General features: G+C 50.8%; 1 protein-coding gene across 1 annotated transcript in view; it reads left to right on the forward strand.

Annotated features, from left to right (window-relative positions):
• The first annotated feature begins 1,681 nt into the window (after window positions 1-1,681).
• The window catches only part of LOC143501263 (guanine nucleotide exchange factor VAV2-like), a 53,308-nt gene continuing 33,637 nt past the window's right edge, over window positions 1,682-21,352 (forward strand). The window contains exons 1-5 of the mRNA XM_076994882.1: window positions 1,682-1,783; window positions 4,493-4,645; window positions 5,494-5,628; window positions 7,870-7,928; window positions 15,080-15,148. Coding sequence (XP_076850997.1) covers window positions 1,682-1,783; window positions 4,493-4,645; window positions 5,494-5,628; window positions 7,870-7,928; window positions 15,080-15,148 — 518 coding nt within the window. The remainder of the gene's footprint in view (window positions 1,784-4,492; window positions 4,646-5,493; window positions 5,629-7,869; window positions 7,929-15,079; window positions 15,149-21,352) is intronic.

Raw genomic sequence — 21,352 nt, forward strand, 5'->3', positions numbered from 1 at the left:
GTCATCACACACAAACGTGGGCCTTTACCTTGGAAGGCCATTTCATGGTCTGTCCCTGGTGTTGTCCCATTGGTTGTCTGGTCCTGCTGTGTCATGTGACCCTGCCCTCAGGTGTCTGTCAGCTGTGTGGTCGTCATGGCTACATGGCGCAGTGACTGGGTAGGGCCAGAGATCCTAATGGAAGTGCTTTGTCCTGTTGTCACTTTAATAGTTGCCACTGAGACCCCCCGCAGGCCCAAATCTGGCCTGCACTGTACACACACACACACACACACACACACACACACACACACACACACACACACACACACAAAATATATGGCATAGAGATAAAGGACATGAGCAAATAAAGACACAGAGAGAATTTATTACATTTATCTTCTCTCTCTCTTTCTCACACACACACACACACACACACACACCCATTGCTGTGTAAATCCTCACACAGCCACTCAGACTCCTGCCAGTGAGTGTGGCTCTGAGCTAATGTAAGTATTTCATGGTGCATGTGGCATTTTACAGATATTAACACCAACTGCCTTTAAATGGGGCCAATATGTTTAATATGTTCTTTGCAGGGACACTGATGTAATGTGGAGCCTGCTGCCAAAGCCCCTGTGTTATGAATATTTATTATGCATTTGACAGATGCTAGGTAGAAAAAAAGGTGATTTTTAATGTGTGTGTCTCCACACCGTAATATTTGATGAATACATTTTGGCATTGTGTCATGTATTTTAATAAGAGTCTCTGTGACGCTCAACCGTGCTCTTATTTTATCTTTTCTTTTTTTTAAAACAGAGTCGTCCACCCCCCCCGTCACTTACTAAATGTAGCGTAAGGTTCGAGTCTTCAGGTCATACAGGCGTTGTAAGACCAGTGAGAGACGAGTCCATTAGGACGAGAGCCCAGCGACCGCTGCAGCTGTATCTGTTTCATAAGGACCGAGTTTGGTCTCTGTGTTTCCTTTGGCAGGGGGAGAGGGCAGGGATGGAGCATGGGGTGGTGGGGGGGTTTATCCAGGCCCTGGAGCCCAGCACGGGAGTGTGTGTCCTGGGTTGGCCCCGTTCAGCCCAACGCCGCTCTCCTCCCCTCCAGCACAGGGCGGGGGTTCTCGGATCACCCCCGCCGTCACTGGGGGCTTTCCTCGCCGCCTGTCCCACTCTCCTCCACTGCAGCAGGGGGCGCTGTGGGCTTTCCTCCCAGTCTCAGGAGGCCTGCGTGCGCTAACACACAAACGTGCCAAGGGCCCGGGGTGTGGGCGGCAGACACCACTCACCTGCTGTGAATGCTGCTCTTTAAAAACACAACGGCGCCACCCTCTGGCTGGAGTCATGTGCAGACGGAGAGCAGGAGACGTCTGCTGTTCATGCTGTAGCTTTTTCACATAATCTCTCTCAATTCTTGGATTTTTGCAAACACAGTGCCAACATCCCTCCCTCCCTCTGCCCTGCACCTGTCTGTTGACCCTAGCGCCTCGCCAAACGTCTCTGACACACACATACAGCCACGCACCAAATGCTTGGGCTATGTTGCTGGCCATCTCGCTGTCTGGCCCCATCGCTGTGTGGCGCTAATCCCAGCCTGCGTGGCGCTAATCCCAGCCTGCTTGGATGGAAGCTCTCTGTTTATCTCACTTGTGCTTTTTTGCACCTGCCTTCTGCCTCTGCGGCCCGTCCCCATGAAGGAATGGTTTTACGCACCCAGCAGTGCTCCATCCAATAAGAAGCAGCTCCGTAAACAGAGACACATGGCTGATCCTGTTGAGTCCGCAGCTCCCAGGGTGCACTGGGGCAGTAGGAGTGGCCCAAGTGTTCCTCTCATTTCCACCATTGGACCAACAAGCCAGGCACCTTGCTAGACTCCAATTGAATGACACTTTTTTATGATGCCCAGTTCTCTTGAGAGACGGGTACGCGTACAGTACAGGACTGGTTCATTACCAATACAGGACTGGTACATTACCAGTACAGGCCTGGGTCATTACAAGTACAGGCCTGGGTCATTACAAGTACAGGCCTGGGTCATTACCAGTACAGGCCTGGGTCATTACAAGTACAGGCCTGGGTCATTACAAATACAGGCCTGGGTCAATTACCAGTACAGGACTGGGTCATTACAAGTACAGGACTGGGTCATTACAAGTACAGGACTGGGTCATTCAAAAAAGTGTCAGTGAGGACAAATCCATTAGTTTCCCATTTGTAAATGTGTAAATGTTCCGTATTTTGTCAATTGTGATTTTTCACCGCAATCGAAATTTGTCCTCCACTTTTTACCCATCTGTGCAGTTAGGACACACACACACACACACACACACACACACACTAGTGATTACTAGGGGGCTGTGGATCACACGTGCCCAGAGTGGTGGGCACCCCTGGCCCGGCGCCCGGGGAGCAGTTGGGGTTAGGTGCCTTGCTCAAGGGCACCTCAGTCATGGCCTCAGGTCTGGGAATCGAACCCACGACCCTCCGGTCACAATACCAGTTCCCTAACCACCAGGCCATGACTGCCCCCATCTCAGATGTGTCCATCTCAGAAAAGCCTACCTTTGGAAGCAGCATCTGAAAATTAAAGTTGACTTCCACCAACAAGAAATAGCTTAAAACCTGCAGTACTACGGTAATACGGTACTACAGTACGACGGTACTACTACTAGGTTCCAGCACTAATCCTGGCTACAGAGAAGCCAGAAGGCTCAGAGCTGCTCCATCGACACTGTATTGGCTGGGTTCTCCTAACACTGGGCCTGCCTACATGTGCTGTTGTGGGCGCCAGGTCCCTGTAAACCCCCCCCCCCCCCCCCCCCCCCCCCCCCCCGCTGGTGGAAGGATCTCTTACCAAACCAGCTGAAATAAAACTCGTGCAGCATGGCATTTAAAAGCGGCCAGCATTGATCCGTCCCCGGCTTTCACTTGCACCGAAACGCGTTACTGTCTGGAAAGGGCTGTTTGTAGTTCCCTCCCAGAAGCGCCGTGGCGTGAGTCTCGCCCTATCCCTGTTACAGACGGAGCCCATAATAGGCGTGTAAAACATTTCATTGCACAATATTGCAGCTTAGAGGGAGGCGTGTGCACCGGTGTCTAACGGTAACATCAGCAGAGCTTCTCCGTGCCGGCCAGTTCAGGTGGAAAACAAGCAAACCCTCTTCGGAGTGGCCGGTGGCCTACACAAATACCCATTTCCTCTGGTGTCCGTATTGTTCTTGAGCAGACCATAGAAGGCTTTCGTGTGATGCAGGGCGCTCTAATGACTTTCCAGTGTGCACTTTGCGCTGGTTGGAGCAGGCTCGTTTGACTGGGTGTGCACTTTTCAATGCCACACGCACCGGGTTTATTTATCCAGCTGGTTTTCTCCCTTCGTTTGTGTGCTTGTATAATTCTGCATCTGAGTCGTGTTGATGTGTATTAGTGTTCAGTACTAACACATCTGGATTATGCAGTATAGCTGTGTGTCTGTCACACACACACACACACACACACACACACACACACACACACACCCTGCCTACGTCACGTGATGTGGTACCCGTCTGGTCTAGCCGTGGCCCTTGGTTGGTGGGTGTTTGAGTGGCTATTTGTCAAAAGGAAGTCATCTGCTGGCCTCCGTCTTTGTCTGCCCTCCGGGCCGGAGCGGGAGGGGGGGGGGGGGGGGGGGGTTGGGGGGGGGCGACGCTGGGAGAGGCTGGGGGGGTGGGGGGGGGGGGGGGGGGTTGAGAGGGGCTTTGTCTTCCGCTTGCCTTGCTTTTATCCTTCTCAGAAAATGGCATTATGCAATCTTGTTGTTGACCTCTGACTGAACTCTCACCCTGAGACACTGAGTCCATTACGTCCAGAGGGACGGAGGAAACAATAGCAGCATTTCTAAGTGAATTAAACTAAAGGAAGAGAGAAAGAGAGAGAGAGAGAGAGACAGACAGACGGAAAGAGCGTGAGAGAGAGAGACATTCGGGGAGAGAAAGACAGATGGGGAGAGAGAGAGAGAGAAGAATAACCTTTGTAAGCCCCTACTCCCTCTGGTGTGTACTTCCTGTTGCTCTCTGTGTAAGTACAGTGGTGTAATATTCCTCTGTGGAGGTCTAAGCCGCGTGTCACGTACACAGCTGTCAGGATCCTGTCTCTATATTTCATTCTTTCTTCTTTTTTCTTTCTTTCTCTTTCACTTTTCACTCTGTCTCTCGGGTTACGAAACCCTGTAGCTTAGCTTCAATGTACGGCAAGCAGAGGGAGACATTCCGGCGGGACTCCCTTAAGCACGTTGCTGCATCCAGTCCCGTTCAACGCCACCACCTTTTGATCCTTGCGTGTGTAAGCTGCAGACATTTCGAGCGCAAGTGCCTCCACCCTCCACCACCATCTCTCCAGGCATGATCCTCTTAGCCAGGAGGGCGTGTGCCTCCAACCCCCTGCTAGCACCTCTGAATCTCATTGGCCAATTACCGCAGGACCCCCGGGCCTGTTCACCCTTTAGCGAGTGTTGTTCTGTGCAGGCGCCCGACGGAGAGACGGGTGGAGAGGCAGCTCCATCCCTCTGGTGCGGTACAGCGGTGCGGCACGGGGACGCCGGCCCGTGCCAAGACGTCACGCTGGCATTCGCCACAGCAGACCAGGCCCTGAGAAAAGAGCTACTTACTCCTTATCGTGTATCACGTGTTCGTGTAGCTGTTCTTTATGTGCTTGATTAAATTCATTATAAAAATGTTCACTTTGTAAATAGATGACAACAGGGTGGAGCTTCTGGCAAATGTAGAGTTGTCAGTGCAGTTTGGTGTCTTGCGTTCTTCCATGTTAATGACATGTAGTTCGGAGGAGCACGCCATGCATGGTGTGTTCACAGCGCCACCTACAGCTCTGGAGGTTTACAGGAGCTCAAACTGACAACAGGCTTCCTGAGCATTCTGGGTGAACGCTATTGAGATGTGCATTATTGAACATTTCATAATTATAGTAGCATTTATTAATCCTATTGGACAGTTGTGTAATTATTAACAATCATTATCCACGTCTATGGTTAATTACTAAGTTGCTTTTGTGTTTGGGGCTGTTTGTATAAAGTCTTACGGTACATTCAGAGAGAGTGACATGAATGTCTTCTTAATTCAGGTTTGGGTCTAATTTCTTTAAATGTTTTCTTCCTTAAACATGGTTGACAGCGTTGGAGAGTCTAACAGTGTAGGTCTCATCATTTCTCTGGCAGGCTAGCAGAGAGACTCCGGGGAAGATCACTCTCTCCCTCTGATCACTGTGAAGGCTGTGAAATATCATTTCTGAGTGGTGGTTATGGTGCAGTCGCTCAGGACAGTAGTTCCGCTTTTACCACCTGCTCTCTCATGCAAAAACATATCCTGTGTTCTCGTGTGACGAGGGACTGAACTGAGCGTTGGGCAAAGGGAGAGAAGAGACACCTGTGGACATGCTGTGTTGTCTCTGCTAGCTCCGCTCCATCACCGTCTCTGCTGTACTCTCTGGGGTGTGTCCACGCTGTCTCCAGGGTGTGTCCACGCTGTCCACACAGTGTGCCAGTCATGCCAACATAACTAAAAAACTGCCTGTAATGAAGAACAACTCGAAGCGTCTCCAGTCATCTGCTCCACAGACTGGCACGGCGTTTGCCTGCTGTGTCCCTGCAAGATGTTACATTATCTTCATCAATTTCCGTTATATTTAGTTCTTGTAGGTAGCACGTAGGATCTTCACACTTCACGCAGCCATCTGTTCAGATCTGTCCAGCGTCTCCCAGACGCTCTCGTCCTTTCTAGCTCACACGTTTCAAATGCGTGAACGCCACGCGTGACTCCTTGACATTCTGCATCAGTTTAATTTGCCGGCGTCATGGTACATAATTAAATGTTGTAGCATGAACGGTATTGTACAGACCGCGGTGGCTGGCTTAGTGAAGCGTCGTATGGTTTTATCATATGATGAGTTATTGCCTGCTGTATATCTGGGTAATTAAGGTGTCGTAACGAATGCCTGGCATGGTGCCCGTGTTGCCTGCAGTCACAGTGGTGCAGTGATGAGTGTTCTACACACGTACGTGTGCCCCGTCTCTTCTTTAATACCCTCTTCGTCTGTGTCGTGGACACACACACACACACGCACGTAGCCCGTGAGGTTGAGGTCCGCGCCTTCACGCTTCTCCTCTGGACGTTTCTCTCCTCCTCCCCTCCTCCTTTCCTCCGACACTTTCATCGAGTTTGATCGGTGCGTTTGCGCAAGGGGCCGGAGGGCATGTGCCCCCCCCCCGGCTGTGACTAGCTGCTCGGGGAGGTGGCACGGAGATGAGCATCAAATCAATAGTGAGGGATGGGGAGGGAGGGAGGGAGGGAGGGAGAGAGGGAGGGAGGGGGGGTCCTGACCTGAGGGATGACTGAACCATGGAGCAGGAGCGAGTGATGGAGCTGTGGAAAGAGGGATGAGCAGACCGAGCCCCGTCACAAACAGAGGGGTGCGGCGGAGACGGAGAGGGAGGCGTCGCGGCGTGACTCTGGGTTATTACTCAGACGGGCGCGCGCCGTGTCACCGCATGACGCTTCATTAATATTTATCGCCATTAGCTGGTGACACACAGGAAGGAGAGACAGCAGGCTGACAAACACCAGTGGGGCAGAGGAGAGCACAGTAACAGGCTCCTCCCCTCCTGTGCTGCACTGCTGAGGGGGCGGGGCTGCTGCTGAGGGGGCGGGGACAGGGGGTGGGGCCTTAACGCTCCGTACATGGGTCATGGCACGAGCTCAGATACAGTGCATAGTTGAGTCCATCGGTTTGGGATTTTTTTTTTCTTTCTTTATTTTTACGTTTTCCATTTTGGCTGACCACACTGAACTTTACAGAGGACTCGGGTCCAGGTGTGAAGTGCATATCTTTATATCCAGCTCGACTGTAAACGTACTGAAGAAGGTGTATGACTTTAGGCTGGGTGAGTTCCTGTTGGTGTCTGCTCTCGGAGACACTCCAGATAAACCCTCTCACTCTTCATTGGTGGAGTGACCTTCATGGCAGCAGGATCATGGAGCATGTGTGTAACCGTGTGTAGCACTCACCTGTTTAGAGCTCCATGGAGCTCCAGTCTCTAAACACATACACACACACACACACACACACACACACACACACACACAGGCTTTGCTCTGGCTGATGGACAGCTGGTGTATCTATAAAAATAAAATACCTATATGTAATGAGGCAAGACAAACGTATCTCCAGTGTTTCATGTTTGTAATTTGTGTGTGTGTGTGTGTGTGTGTGTGTGTGTGTGTGTGTGTGCGCGTGCGTGCGGTCGTACACTACACTCCCAGGACCCTCTAGTACACCATCTGGAAGGCCCCTCTATGGCCACCAGTAAGCCGGCTCGCACGTGACTCACTGACATTAAATGAGTTTAAATACCGAGAGTTTCCCCGTCTCATCCTGACGTGCCAGCTGGGTGTAGATGGAGAGGGAGGAACGTGGAGGGAACCGTCGCCAAATCAGGGGGGCAGGGACCCACCTGGCCAGCATCCGCCCACTTCACAGTCTGTGCTGGGGCGTTTAGAGCGCGGGGGGGGCCCCCGGGGTCCTGGCCACCGTGCTGTCCTCCGCGGTGCTGGCCGAGCCGGGTGCCGAGATGAGCCAGAACTCCGCCCCGCTCACCTTGGGACCACATGGCTCCAATTATGGGGAGGATGGGGGGGGGAGCTGACTCCACTAATTAAGACTCTGACTCCACCTAAAGAGGCATGAAAAAAATTAATGGGGGGGTCAAAAAACGCATATCCTTAACTGTGATTGTGAACATTACAGTGTATTTCTCAAAGTTGAGCCCCACCCCGACGGTCACTGTATACTCTGTCAATACAACTAACCCACGTCTTCTCTGTTTTCTCAGGTGATCTCCGCCCTGTCCAGAATCTCCCATCACAGCATCGCCCAGATCAAAGGCATCAGGTAACTCCGCCTCCCACAGCACTAGGGCGTGGCCTCGCACACCGCTGGGCTCTGCTAACCCAGCTACGAACTCTGCTGCCCCTTACATGGGCCCCCCTGCAGAACCCTTCTCAGAAATCGTCTCTCCGGAAGGAGCATATGGGCCCAAGCTGTGCGCTGGGTCTGGTTGGGCAGCGAGGCTCCCGTCCCCTTGTGGGCACCTCCCTCTTTACGAGCGCCTGGGGACTCTCTTCGTGGCTCTTTGCGTGCCCAGGCTGGGCTCGCTCCACGCCGGATGCACCCCCCCCCCTCTGCTCCGTACATAAACTTTCCTCCCGCAGGGTAACGAGCTGATGGAACAGTCCATTCAGACTGTAGTCGGGGGGGGTGCAAAACACAGAGGGAGGTGCCTGAGTCACTGTCCATTCCCAGCAGAACCAGAGCAGCAGAGGGGCGGCCAAAACACTGCCTGTTTATTTATGAGCAGTCAGGACCCCATCTGCGTGCCTGTGTCTGAGGTACACACGACTTTAGGTCTCAGCTGAACCATGCAGCCTGTAAACATCGTCCTGGTGTTATACCGGGAAAGACGGGAGCCTTCTCGGGAATGCTGGCTGTGTTACTAATGCAGGTCACACCTGCACGTCCAGTCTTCCTCCAGTGTGTTCCTCCTGAAGGTCACACCTGCATGTCCAGTCTTCCTCCAGTGTGTTCCTCCTGAAGGTCACACCTGCATGTCCAGTCCTCCTCCAGTGTGTTCCTCCTGAAGGTCACACCTGCATGTCCAGTCCTCCTCCAGTGTGTTCCTCCTGAAGGTCACACCTGCATGTCCAGTCTTCCTCCAGTGTGTTCCTCCTGAAGGCTCCGAGCACGCTCCGTGATTCGGGGAACCCTCGTCATTTCCTGCTCAACCCCCAGAGGCTGTAGAAAGGCGGCTTTGTGTGCTCCACCAGCAGGGCGTGTCCCGGGGGGGCCCGCGGGGGCCAGCAGGGGGAGGCCCGTGCTCTCGCAGGCCGGCCTGCCACTCGGATGGAGCCTGCAGCCCGGCCTGACCCTCCGCCTTTATTTGGGCCACTGAATGATCTTGTGTTCTGAGGTTTCCCTGAACAACTCGTTCTCCAGTCTGCAGCCTTTTGCAGAAGTAAGATGAGTCTTATAAATTTTTTTGAGAGGGGGGGGGGGGGGTACGTTAGGTGAAGGAGTCTTCAGTCACTCCAGGGACACAACTCCATTCAGAGACGTACGTGAGCTGTACACAGTCTTCTCGGACGAGCAGAGCTGAGCAGTGCGGTGATCCAAGCTGATTCAATGAGTTTGAACTTTTAGCAATCACAAAAGCATAATCATCCTGCCATGCGCACTTAATAGATCAGATGCAATAGATTATAAAGACCTCACCCCAATGACCCTTAAATAGACTTGTGTCAATAGCCTGTAATCATTAAGTTAGAGCTGCCGCATCATTAGTTAGCAGGCGCGTTAATTGTTTAACGGCTGAAGTCTATTGATTGGGCCTTTGATGAGGGCTCACTACAACATTTTGCAGTGGTTGCTTTGCCTGTGTGGTGTGCATCTGTTCAGCCCTAAAAAGCCTCTTCCTCTGGGGTTTCCTGTTCACGGAGCTCACATCACTCACAAAAATAGCTTACTCGATTAAACTAGGTTGCTTTGAGGCACACCACAATGGGTTTTTTATTGTTTTATATAAAAACTGTGTCAGTTGTTTGAGGGCACACCCACTGCAGAGAATCCTGCTCTTTTGGTGGGTGGGGGGGCATCAGATATGCTAATGATGCTAATGACTGTTTCATGTAACAAGCACGTATTACAGTTTCTTTTAGAATCTTTAGTTTTTTAACATGTTAAAATTCTTAAAAATTATATTAGTCTTTTAAACATCTGGTGAAGCAGTATTTAGCTCTTCCAGTCTGAGGTCTGAGGAGAGACCCCCCCCCCCCCCCTCCAAACCCAAAAGTGAATCTGCCGCTGTGCTTCGTCTCTCCCAGCCTGTCTCACCACGCTCAGACATTACACACCAGCACCATCCTCATCCTCACACTCATGCACTCGTGCCATCTGCATATTGCATTCACTGCATTTGCATACCATGCCCGCACACACACACACACACACACTTTCCCTTCACGTCACTTATATGTTATTCATGCTCACACACAAACACACGCGTGCCTGCATATGTTTATGACATTTCATCCATTTTTATTTTTTAAAAATACAAAGTGCGACATCAGTGCTGGAATGAGCTCCCAGTGGCCCTATAACTGGGTTAAACTGGGAGATGAAGGACCAGCATTGGGGGGGCTGATAAATGTGGGTGTCGTATATATCCCACAACGTGAGCACAGATCAGACAGAACGCGTGATGGACTGAGGAAATTAGTGCACAGTGATCTCCATGGCCAACGAGGTCGGTGATCTTGGCAGGACTCTGTTCAGGCCCTGGGGGGGTCAGACAGCCTTCACTGGTGGCACACGGCCTTTACAACAGCTCCACCCCCCTCCTCCCCCCCGAAGATATCTGATGGTGGTTCACACTGCTGTCCGAGCGCTATAAATTTGGCCTGTGATGGGCGTGGCAGTGTAAAGGTGCTGTTATCTGTGAGAGCTGGTGGAGGATGGGGGGGTCTGAGCTGCGGAGCCCGAGGCAGGAACCCCAGACGTCCGCGTCTTTTATCCAGCCTGGCTCTGGGTTTTACCCTCTAATGAGATCTCAAGTGATATTTGTGTGCCTCGTTTACAGGTGAATTAGCATCCCTCACGCATTATTTCTTAAACATTAACTTTTTCTTGTGAAAACATCTTGCTTATTAGAGCTCCCTTAAAAAAAAATCATTACTGTACAAGGCTATTTCCGACATCTTCCTGATTTGAGGCCCCGTTGAAGAAATTACGTTGCGAGGCTATTTCTGGAGCCTCGATCCAGCTGTCAACAAGTAGTGAAGCTGCTCCTTAATGGGACCAGTACGACGTGTCGACTCCAGCTCGCCTCCCGTCCGCGGCTGCCGTGTGCGCTGCTCGTTAACGGAGGGCGCAGGCGTGCGGCGCCTCCTCTCCTCCTGGAGTCGGGCTCCTCATCCAGGCTCTCCCCGCGAGGGGCTCCTGCGTTTCTGCAGATTGCTGTCTGACAGCTTTTTAAGCAAGTCAATATTTTCCCACCTTTTGCTGAGAATGTGATGGAGGGGTCTCAGGAAGAAGTGTGTGGAAAGCACGAGTGTTGGACTGTGAGAAGAGACAGACAGAGAGAGAGAGAGAAGAGAGGAGCATCGAGGGATATTAAAGCTAGAGCAGTACCTCTGGGTGTGGAGGTGACCTTTGGTGTAGCTGCCTGCTTATTATACAGACACATTACTTGCACCTTGACCCCTGACCCCTCCAGCACCTTCATTTCACTCATGCTAATTGCTAATTGCACATATTGTGCACCGCAAACAAGTCAAAAAGACCACATCAGAAATGAATCAGATATGCTCATAGTGCATGAGTCTCTTAATGCTTCAGTTTGGATGGAGAACTCTTCGTGACCCATGGGGTTGATCAGTAGATGCGGTTTTAATCTTCCTGAACTGAATCTCTTTCCTCGTGTGAGTGAGCTTTTTTTTTCTCATATGCATTCCAGTGTGCAGTTGTGAAGTCGATTGTCAAAGTCTTCCGATTATTTGGAGCACTACGTTCTGAAAACAGCAAATATCTGTTTCTGGAAGATAAAACACGGATAGTTTTAGGTTGGACGTGAATGGAATTGGATAGAGACTGATGTGCCTGCCAAATCTAATCATATCTTCCACGGGTTTGATGCATTTCGAGCTGTCTTGCTGATTTCCGGCGGTATCAAGATCGTCAGTGTAAGCAATCTTAAGCTCAGGAGACAGCGCTGTGGGTGTGCGTGCTTGTGTGTGTTGTACTTGAGCGCTGTTGCCTGTGTGAGCGTATGTATCTGTGGGCATAGCTGTGATGACAGCAGGCCCAGGTGTGTGTGAGCAGATGGTGGCTGGCTGTTTCGGGTAGGGCGATGGATCGCTGCGGAAGATGACACTGACTGATGGAGACTGCCCCAGATGCGTGCCGCGCTCCCTGAAATGAATAAACACGTCCTGGCAGTGCGTAAGTGTCTCCGGTGCGAGCCTCACCGCTCACAGCTTCGCTCATTAGGCGCGGAGTTTGTGAGGGACGAGCCCCTTCCGTCTCGGGAGGGCGCCTCGTGGAATTAGCGGGCAGGAAGTTACGGAGGCCCCGTCGAGCACTTGGGATGATAATTCCGCTCCCTTCACAGCCGTCTCGCTCAGAACCAATCGCATTCCACCGCGCTTATTTCCGCTGTAGAACCGAAGGTGATCGGATCCGATCCTGCGAGGGCTCAGTCGTTTAATTACGGACTCGACGACAAATGCGTCTGAAATCCGTCCCTCCTGTGACCCGGCGACCCTGTATCGGGCCCGGAGGGACCCGACTGGCCTCGGGCCTGCAGCGCCGGGAACGTTTGGCCTGCCGTGTTTACGCTTGTTTCAGATTGAATTAAATATGGATGAGTTCAGCAGAGCTGCTCCGTAATTACCGCAGCAGGGCGGAGAGGTGTCCGGACCGGGCCTGCAGTGCAGCATACGGCCTACATCTGCCACCACGTTTGCCCACTTATTGAATAAACATCATTATCGGGTGGAGGTGAACACCACCACGCAGTCTCCGCACCTGGGAGCCCTGCAGCCCTCGTGTGGCAGGACGTGGCTGCCATGTTTGACCAAGACAACAAAGTCCATTTTTGTGCACTGGGATATGAAGATGATTTGAATTTGAGTGACAACAACAGGGTAATTATTTATTCATGCACTGCAGCAGTAATTATAATCCCATTTGGAGGTTGTTGTATAAAACAAAGTAGTGTAGTCTTTGATTAGAAAACGAGGCCTCTAGTCATAATTGAATGCAGAAGTGCAACAGTTTAGTGTGTGTGTGTGTGTGTGTGTGTGTGTGTGTGTGTGTGTGTGTGTGTGTGTGTGTGTGTGTGCGTGTGTGTGTGTGCGTGCGTGCGTGCGTGCGTCACAAATGTACTCAGGGGTGCACACACACATGCATGCACGTACACACACCGGAGCTCCTTCATCAGCGTCTAATTTTCTGGCTTCCTGCCCGTGTGTGTGCGCTGTGAGCGGAGCTGAAATGGCTCTTCTCTCGGTGCACTCCTTCCCCACGGGTCTGTGGCTGAAGGGAAGCGTGTGTGAGATGGAGGGTCGGCGTGTGTCCGTGTGCGCGGGGCGTTACGTTGCATGCTAGCACATTTACACGCATGTCTGACACATGTACATGCGTAGGTCAGCAGTCGGATGGCACTCTGGACTGATGGTGTGTTAGGATGGATGGAGAGGTCTCTCCTCTCCTCTCTGGACTGATGGTGTGTTAGGATGGATGGATGGGTCTCTTCTCTCTGGACTGATGGTGTGTTAGGATGGATGGAGAGGTCTCTCCTCTCTGGACTGATGGTGTGTTAGGATGGATGGAGAGGTCTCTTCTCTCTGGACTGATGGTGTGTTAGGATGGATGGAGAGGTCTCTCCTCTCTGGACTGATGGTGTGTTAGGATGGATGGAGAGGTCTCTTCTCTCCTCTCTGGACTGATGGTGTGTTAGGATGGATGGAGAGGTCTCTCCTCTCTGGACTGATGGTGTGTTAGGATGGATGGATGGGTCTCTCCTCTCCTCTCTGGACTGATGGTGTGTTAGGATGGATGGAGAGGTCTCTTCTCTCTGGACTGATGGTGTGTTAGGATGGATGGAGAGGTCTCTTCTCTCTGGACTGATAGTGTGTTAGGATGGATGGAGAGGTCTCTTCTCTCTGGACTGATAGTGTGTTAGGATGGATGGAGAGGTCTCTTCTCTCTGGACTGATAGTGTGTTAGGATGGATGGAGAGGTCTCTTCTCTCTGGACTGATAGTGTGTTAGGATGGATGGAGAGGTCTCTTCTCTCTGGACTGATAGTGTGTTAGGATGGATGGAGAGGTCTCTTCTCTCTGGACTGATAGTGTGTTAGGATGGATGGAGAGGTCTCTTCTCTCTGGACTGATGGTGTGTTAGGATGGATGGAGAGGTCTCTCCTCTCTGGACTGATGGTGTGTTAGGATGGATGGATGGGTCTCTCCTCTCCTCTCTGGACTGATGGTGTGTTAGGATGGATGGATGGGTCTCTCCTCTCCTCTCTGGACTGATGGTGTGTTAGGATGGATGGATGGGTCTCTCCTCTCCTCTCTGGACTGATGGTGTGTTAGGATGGATGGATGGGTCTCTTCTCTCCTCTCTGGACTGATGGTTGTGTTAGGATGGATGGAGAGGTCTCTTCTCTCTGGACTGATGGTGTGTTAGGATGTGGGTGTCTCTTCTCTCCTCTCTGAGACTCCACCCCCACAGAAGACGCACACAAGGCTTAGTCTTCTGGAAAGAAATGGTTGAAGAGTGGCAGGTCGGAAACACACACACACACACACACACACACACACACACACACACACACACACACACACACACACACACACACACACACACACACTACTTGTGCTCCCCTCCCCTACAGTGCATTACATACACTCCGATGCTGCACACACTGAAGTGACATGAGCACATCTTCCATCTCCAGCCCTTCGGTTCAAAGCCCCGGGAGCATGCTTGGTCTCGCACTGCGGGACCGGGACCTGGCGGGCCCTCAGGAGGGGCGGGGGCCTGTAGCCAAACACACCTCCACTGCATCGATTTGCGGCATTCCTGTAGACGCACGAGTGTTTGTGAGCTCCGGTGTTATCTGCTGCACGGGAGGGCCTTGTGGAGAACAGTACTGGTGACCCGTGCTCTCGGTAAGACGCCGCAGGCCCGCGGGTCTCCAGGCGTCTGTGGACGAGGTCGTGTCATTCAGTCTTTCCATCACGCGTGTGGAATGTTATTGAGAATCAGATAAATGCCTTTGAAACATCTGGCTCATTGTTGCAGGTGTCAATCATGAAGGAGGTGGGGTTCATAAATAACGCTACCTGCTGAATTATGGATGGGATTGAGTGAGGTTGGCACGGTGACTGATGGATGTGCTGGCCTTGTGTGTGTGTGTGTGTGTGTGTGTGTGTGTGTGTGTGTGTGTGTGTGTGTGTAATGTTCTCCCTCTCTCTCTGTGTCCAGGCCCTTCCCATCAGAGGACACTGCACTCAATGAAGATGACGTCTACAGAAGCTTGGAGGAGCTGGCAGAGTAAGAGTTATCATTTACCTTACACACACACACACACACACACACACACACACACACACACACACACACACACACACACACACACACACACACACACACACACACACACACACACACACACACACACACACACACACACACACACACATATACACATATACACACACACACACACACACACACACACATATACACACATACACACACATATACACACACACACACACACACACACACACATATACACACATACACACACACACACACACACACACACACACACACACACACACATATACACACATACACACACATATACACACATACACACACATATACACACATACACACACACACACACACACACACACACATATACACACATACACACACATATACACACATACACACACACACACACACACACACACACACACACACACACACACACACACACACACACATATACACACATACACACACACACACACACACATATACACATATACACACACACACACACACACACACACACATATACACACATACACACACATATACACACACACACACACACACACACACACATATACACACATACACACACACACACACACACACACACACACACACACACACACATATACACACATACACACACATATACACACATACACACACATATACACACATACACACACACACACACACACACACACACATATACACACATACACACACATATACACACATACACACACACACACACACACACACACACATATACACACATACACACACATATACACACATACACACACATATACACACATACACACACACACACACACACACACACATATACACACATACACACACATATACACACATACACACACACACACACACACACACACACATATACACACATACACACACATATACACACATACACACACACACACACACACACACACACACACACACACACACGGACACTCACAAACACACACACACGGACACTCACAAACACACACACACACACACACACACACACACACACACACACACACACACACGGACACTCACAAACACACACACACGGACACTCACAAACACACACACACACACACACACGGACACTCACAAACACACACACACACACGGACACTCACAAACACACACACACACGGACACTCACAAACACACACACACACGGACACTCACAAACACACACACACGGACACTCACAAACACACACACACGGACACTCACAAACACACACACACGGACACTCACAAACACACACGCACACACACACACACACACGCACACACACACACGGACACTCACAAACACACACACACACACGGACACTCACAAACACGCACACACACACACGGACACTCACAAACACGCACACACACACACACAGACACACGCGGACACGAACACACATATGCGCGCTCACATACACATGCGCACACACACACACACGCAGACACATGCACACGAACACAGATATGCGTGCTCACATACACATGCACACACACGCACGCACACACACAGACACATACACATGCACACACACACGCACACACACACACACACACAGTAGGGTTGTGTGACCCACTTCATTTATGACCCACCATAGCGATGGATGGTAACCATCGTGATGCCACGCCCACTTTTTTGTTTTTCCACAAACATGCACTGAACTTCTTTAGGTCTCCTTCACCTAAAACTTTAGCAGGGATTGTACGGAACATGATCAAATCAGGAATATAACTCGTTTTTTTTCTACATGTCTACATGTCTGTATTTAATTTCACGCTAATAGAATAATCCTGCTCGTTGTGCGTCGGGAAACTTGCTCATTGTCAACCAAAGTAAGATGTTCAACTTCAGCGAAAGCGTTAATTTAGCAGTGCAAAGGCTACAAAATAAAATTGCCACGAAGGTGTTTGTAAACACGTTTATTAAAAGTGGCATTTACCTTTTTTTTGAAAAAGCTTTAAAATAAATCATCATGGATTTCACTATGATATCACAGCAGAACAACAAGCGAAGGAAAGAATAATGAATGAAAATATAATAAGAGCAAGAAAAATATAAAACAAACAAACAGACAGCATGACTTCCCGAAACACGCTAAACTGTAATAACTTAAAATGTTAAGGGGGCCGACATTGTGTAGCCTATTCCAACACGTTTACATGTCAATGTTTCTGGCCAAAGAAACCAACATGTTGACCTTCTCTGGCTTTAATAAGCTGGGGTGACCACACTACCCGCGGTGCTGAACACTCTTTCTGAGGGCGTGCTGCTAGCGCATATGCAGAGATGTTTTCGTGCGATTTTTGCCATTAGCGGAAACCTTCTATGGTTATTTTCCCACCATAGCATATAGCTTATTTTATACTACTTTTATTTTATAATCATTGTTTTTATATAGTAGGCCCCTTTAAAATAAATTTGGTCATCCATCACGATGTTTCACTGTAAACATCGTCATCTGCCAATTAAGGAGACATCGCCCGACCCGAACACACAGTCCACTCTGGTCTCTGGGCTTTCCTGTTTGCATAAACAGTCTTGCATTATTCACTCCATTGGTTGCCATGGCAATGCCAGATTGGCATGGATCAAATGGGAGCAGGCTGGCAGTGTGGGTGTTGGGGTGGAAGGCAAGGGGGCAAAGGTGGATTATATATGTGTAATATCTCTCTCTCTCTCTCTCTCTCTCTCTCCCACTCTCTCTCTCTCTCTCTCTCTCTCTCTCCCTCCCTCTCTCTCTCTCTCTCTCTCTCTCTCTCTCTCTCTCTCTCTCTCTCTCTCTCTCTCTCTCTCTCTCTGGCTGTCCTTTCTCTTGCTCTCATACATATATGAGCTATGAGAGCGAGAGAGAAGACAGCCAGACAGGAAGTGGTAAGATGGCTGCCTGAAGCTCACTACCCCCCTAGACCCCTAGACCCCTAGACCCCTAGACTCAGTGGGACCACCGACTACCTGATGCCTTCACAGTCCTCTCTTCTGTCAGACACTCAGGGCGTGTGTGGCGGCCATTAGCCAGCGTTCTTCACCCTGTGGCACATGCCCGTTACTTTGGACCGTAATCTAATTTGTAGCCTCTTACTTGTGTAGTAGACACAAAGTACCACAGAGTTAAATACCACAGAGTTTAAAAGTCTGTTTGAAACTTTAAAGGAGGGTTTTTGGCGCCTGTGTTTGTCCTTATGATCCGACTCCTGGATGAAGAAAACTCTGAATGAGTGTCTAAAGGTTCAGTGTTCAGCTGTAAACCCGCGACAGGCTTTTTATATGAGCGGGACCAAGTCTGGGTCCTGTGTCAGATCACACACTGCCCCAGCAGCTCTGGGAAACAAGATCTTATTAAATTAATGAAACCATCCACCCATGTGTGTGACTGTGACCTTTTAAAGCGACAAACACGGTTTCATTCCAGTGTGTTGTGCTGGAGTAATTAATGGGAATGTCCTGGAAGGGATACAGTGGGACACACTTCAGCGAAGCCCGTTCACCCAGCTCGCCCCACTCACTTAATTGGACCGCCCTTCCGCTGTGTGCTGCAGCCGGGAGCAGAAGTGTGCGTGAGCTGCGTGAGCTGCGTGAGCTGCGGTGTGACCAGGCCTCCGTGAGAACCGGTGCACACAGCATCACTGCGGTGCTGCAAAACGACCTCAAATGCTAAACAACCATTTGTTTTTTGTGCTCGTGGGTTTGTCAACTGACAGGCAGAGTAGCTGAGGACATTTATCAGTGTACTGAGTGAGTTCTGAGTGCTGACTCATGTTGTGCTTGAGGTGTCTTTTAGCGTCAAAGCAGTCATGATCAGTGTGCTACGGTTCTGTCCATCTATTTGACTCCCTATTTTGACTTCTGTTTGACTTTTCTCTCTTGCTTAGACTGTGTGTCCTCATACGAGGACGTCCTGACGGGCCGCGAGTGTCAGCAGGCTCGGTGGACCAGTAGTTTCATGATGGATCATGATGAAGACACACAATAAATGCTGGTTATGTAACGGTAGCGTCTGATTCACCTTTAGAACTTTGGTGTCCGTCCCAGATCTGCTTTTTGCCTCCTGTTCACCTTGAGAGGTGTTGGGAGAGGACACCCAGCTGGGGCAGGGAGTGTGTGTACCAAGGTGTGTGTACCGAGGTGTGTGTGTACCGAGGTGTGTGTGTACCGAGGTGTGTGTGTACCGAGGTGTGTGTGTACCGAGGTGTGTGTGTACCGAGGTGTGTGTACAGAGGTGTGTGCTAAGCCGTACCGACTGCCTGGAATTGGATGTGGTGGATAGTGGGATGCTTCTAAACGACATGGTTGTTAATTGAGGCAATTTAAGCTAATCTGGGAAGTCGTTTGCCTCTCCCAGTAGGTTTCCCTCACCGGTGCTCCACTTTCGACATGTTTAATGTGTCCATCTGAAAACTGAGAAACCATGAAATCATTCAGTTATTCTAAGTGACCAGACAGAGTTGCTTGGATTCTGCTGTTCACCGACCTCCTGTCTGCGCTGACTGGCTTTCTGCACACCCATCATGTCAGAAGCTCTGCTCACCCTCTCCGGTGTTAGCTGGTTTTCAGAGTATAACCAAGGAAGTTGGTTTGTTTGGTTTGGCCTGTTTTAGAACAACAAAGAGGGAAGTTAGTTTGAGGACGATGTGTGGTGTGTGATGTCACGTATAGCACGCACGATAAGCTCCCGTCTCTCAGGTGGATGGTGACGTGACTCTGGGTCAAGGTCTGATTTCATGCCTGCCCTTCACCATTGGGTGGTGTTGTCGGGGGACACGCACAGGACACGTCCAGGGATGGAGCGTCTTCCTCTGTCCTCCTGCCTCTGATCCAATCACTTTGCTTCCAGGCTGGAACACAGTGATAACTGTCCAGCCTGTCTGATTACCCAGAGTTCTCCACAGCCCAGAACCGCCCGCAGGGAGAGCTGCCCACTGTAACCCAACCCAGCCGCCGTTAGTCACCACATGACCTCAATTATAGTCTCAGTCTCCACCCTGTGGGCCACAGCAAAGGATTTGATAGCAACTGCCCTCATTTAGCCCTCAGTCATAGGCCTTCTTCTGGTGTGTTATGATAGAAAGCACCACCTCCACACAAAGTCACATGACAGGTGCTTCAGCTACCAAAGGTGGAGGGCCGGCAGGGTAAACGTATTTGTCCGAGCTGCCTAGCCATTCCCTAACAGAGGCCTCCATCACCTGCAGTAGTTTATGGTCTCTTGTAACTGATAAGGTGAGTTTGAGTGGCAGGTCTCAACATGGGAGAGACGTCGGGAGGTGCAGACCACTGAATTATTCACGCTGACCAGCTGTGGAGAGCGGAAGACCTGCACCAGACACAATCGTCCCAACCACAACACTGGAGTGTGTTTCTCTACATGAAGACGCTGGTGTCGTGGCGTTCGCATCAGTGTAAAAGCGGGTGGACCTCAGGTGCCTGGTGCTGACCCTGCGTTAGACGGAAATGGAGGCGCCTCGTGTTTTGTGCAGTGAAAGTACACAGTGTTGTGCATGTTGAGCTTCTGTAGTGCTGGTTTGGTGTTGGATTCGCCCGCAGGCTTGCCCTGCGTGGTCCACTCGAGGGCGGGGCTTAGCTGAGGCAGGAACACTTCAGACCCACTGGGTGCTGTGGGGTAGACGTGCTGCGTCCCTGGTGTTGATTCAGTCCCAGTTCCAGATACGGCCAAATCTTCTCACGGTGGCTGCACTGATGGAAAGACAAAAGTGTGTATCCACTTGAAGTTGGAGACTTTGAAAGCTGTAATAATACTGTCATGATATGTTAACGGCGCATTAGTAATCTTCTCACTGGCTTACAGAAGGTGTGTGGACCGTTAGACGCCGCTCGACACCGTCCACGCCGGTCCGTCCGTCAGGCGGCCCGACTCGTGCGCAGGAATTACGCCAGCGCTACTACGTCAGGACTACCGATGTTTGCGTTTACGCGGTGTTGCTCTCTTGGGTGTGAACGTCCCGTTTGACGAGTCGAGTTTGAGTTTGGCCTCATCTCCGCCCCCGTGTGCATCTGCCCCAAACAAACGAGTCGGCGTGCACGGACACGCGATCTGAGCCTCTTGCTCCTCACGTCGGCGTGTCATGCCCGCTTTCGTCCGCAGATGGAGTGGGCGGCGGCCAGGACGAGGGGACGCCCTGCGATTGCAGA

This window comes from Brachyhypopomus gauderio, unplaced genomic scaffold (assembly GCF_052324685.1).
Source record: "Brachyhypopomus gauderio isolate BG-103 unplaced genomic scaffold, BGAUD_0.2 sc167, whole genome shotgun sequence".
Lineage (NCBI taxonomy): Eukaryota > Metazoa > Chordata > Actinopteri > Gymnotiformes > Hypopomidae > Brachyhypopomus > Brachyhypopomus gauderio.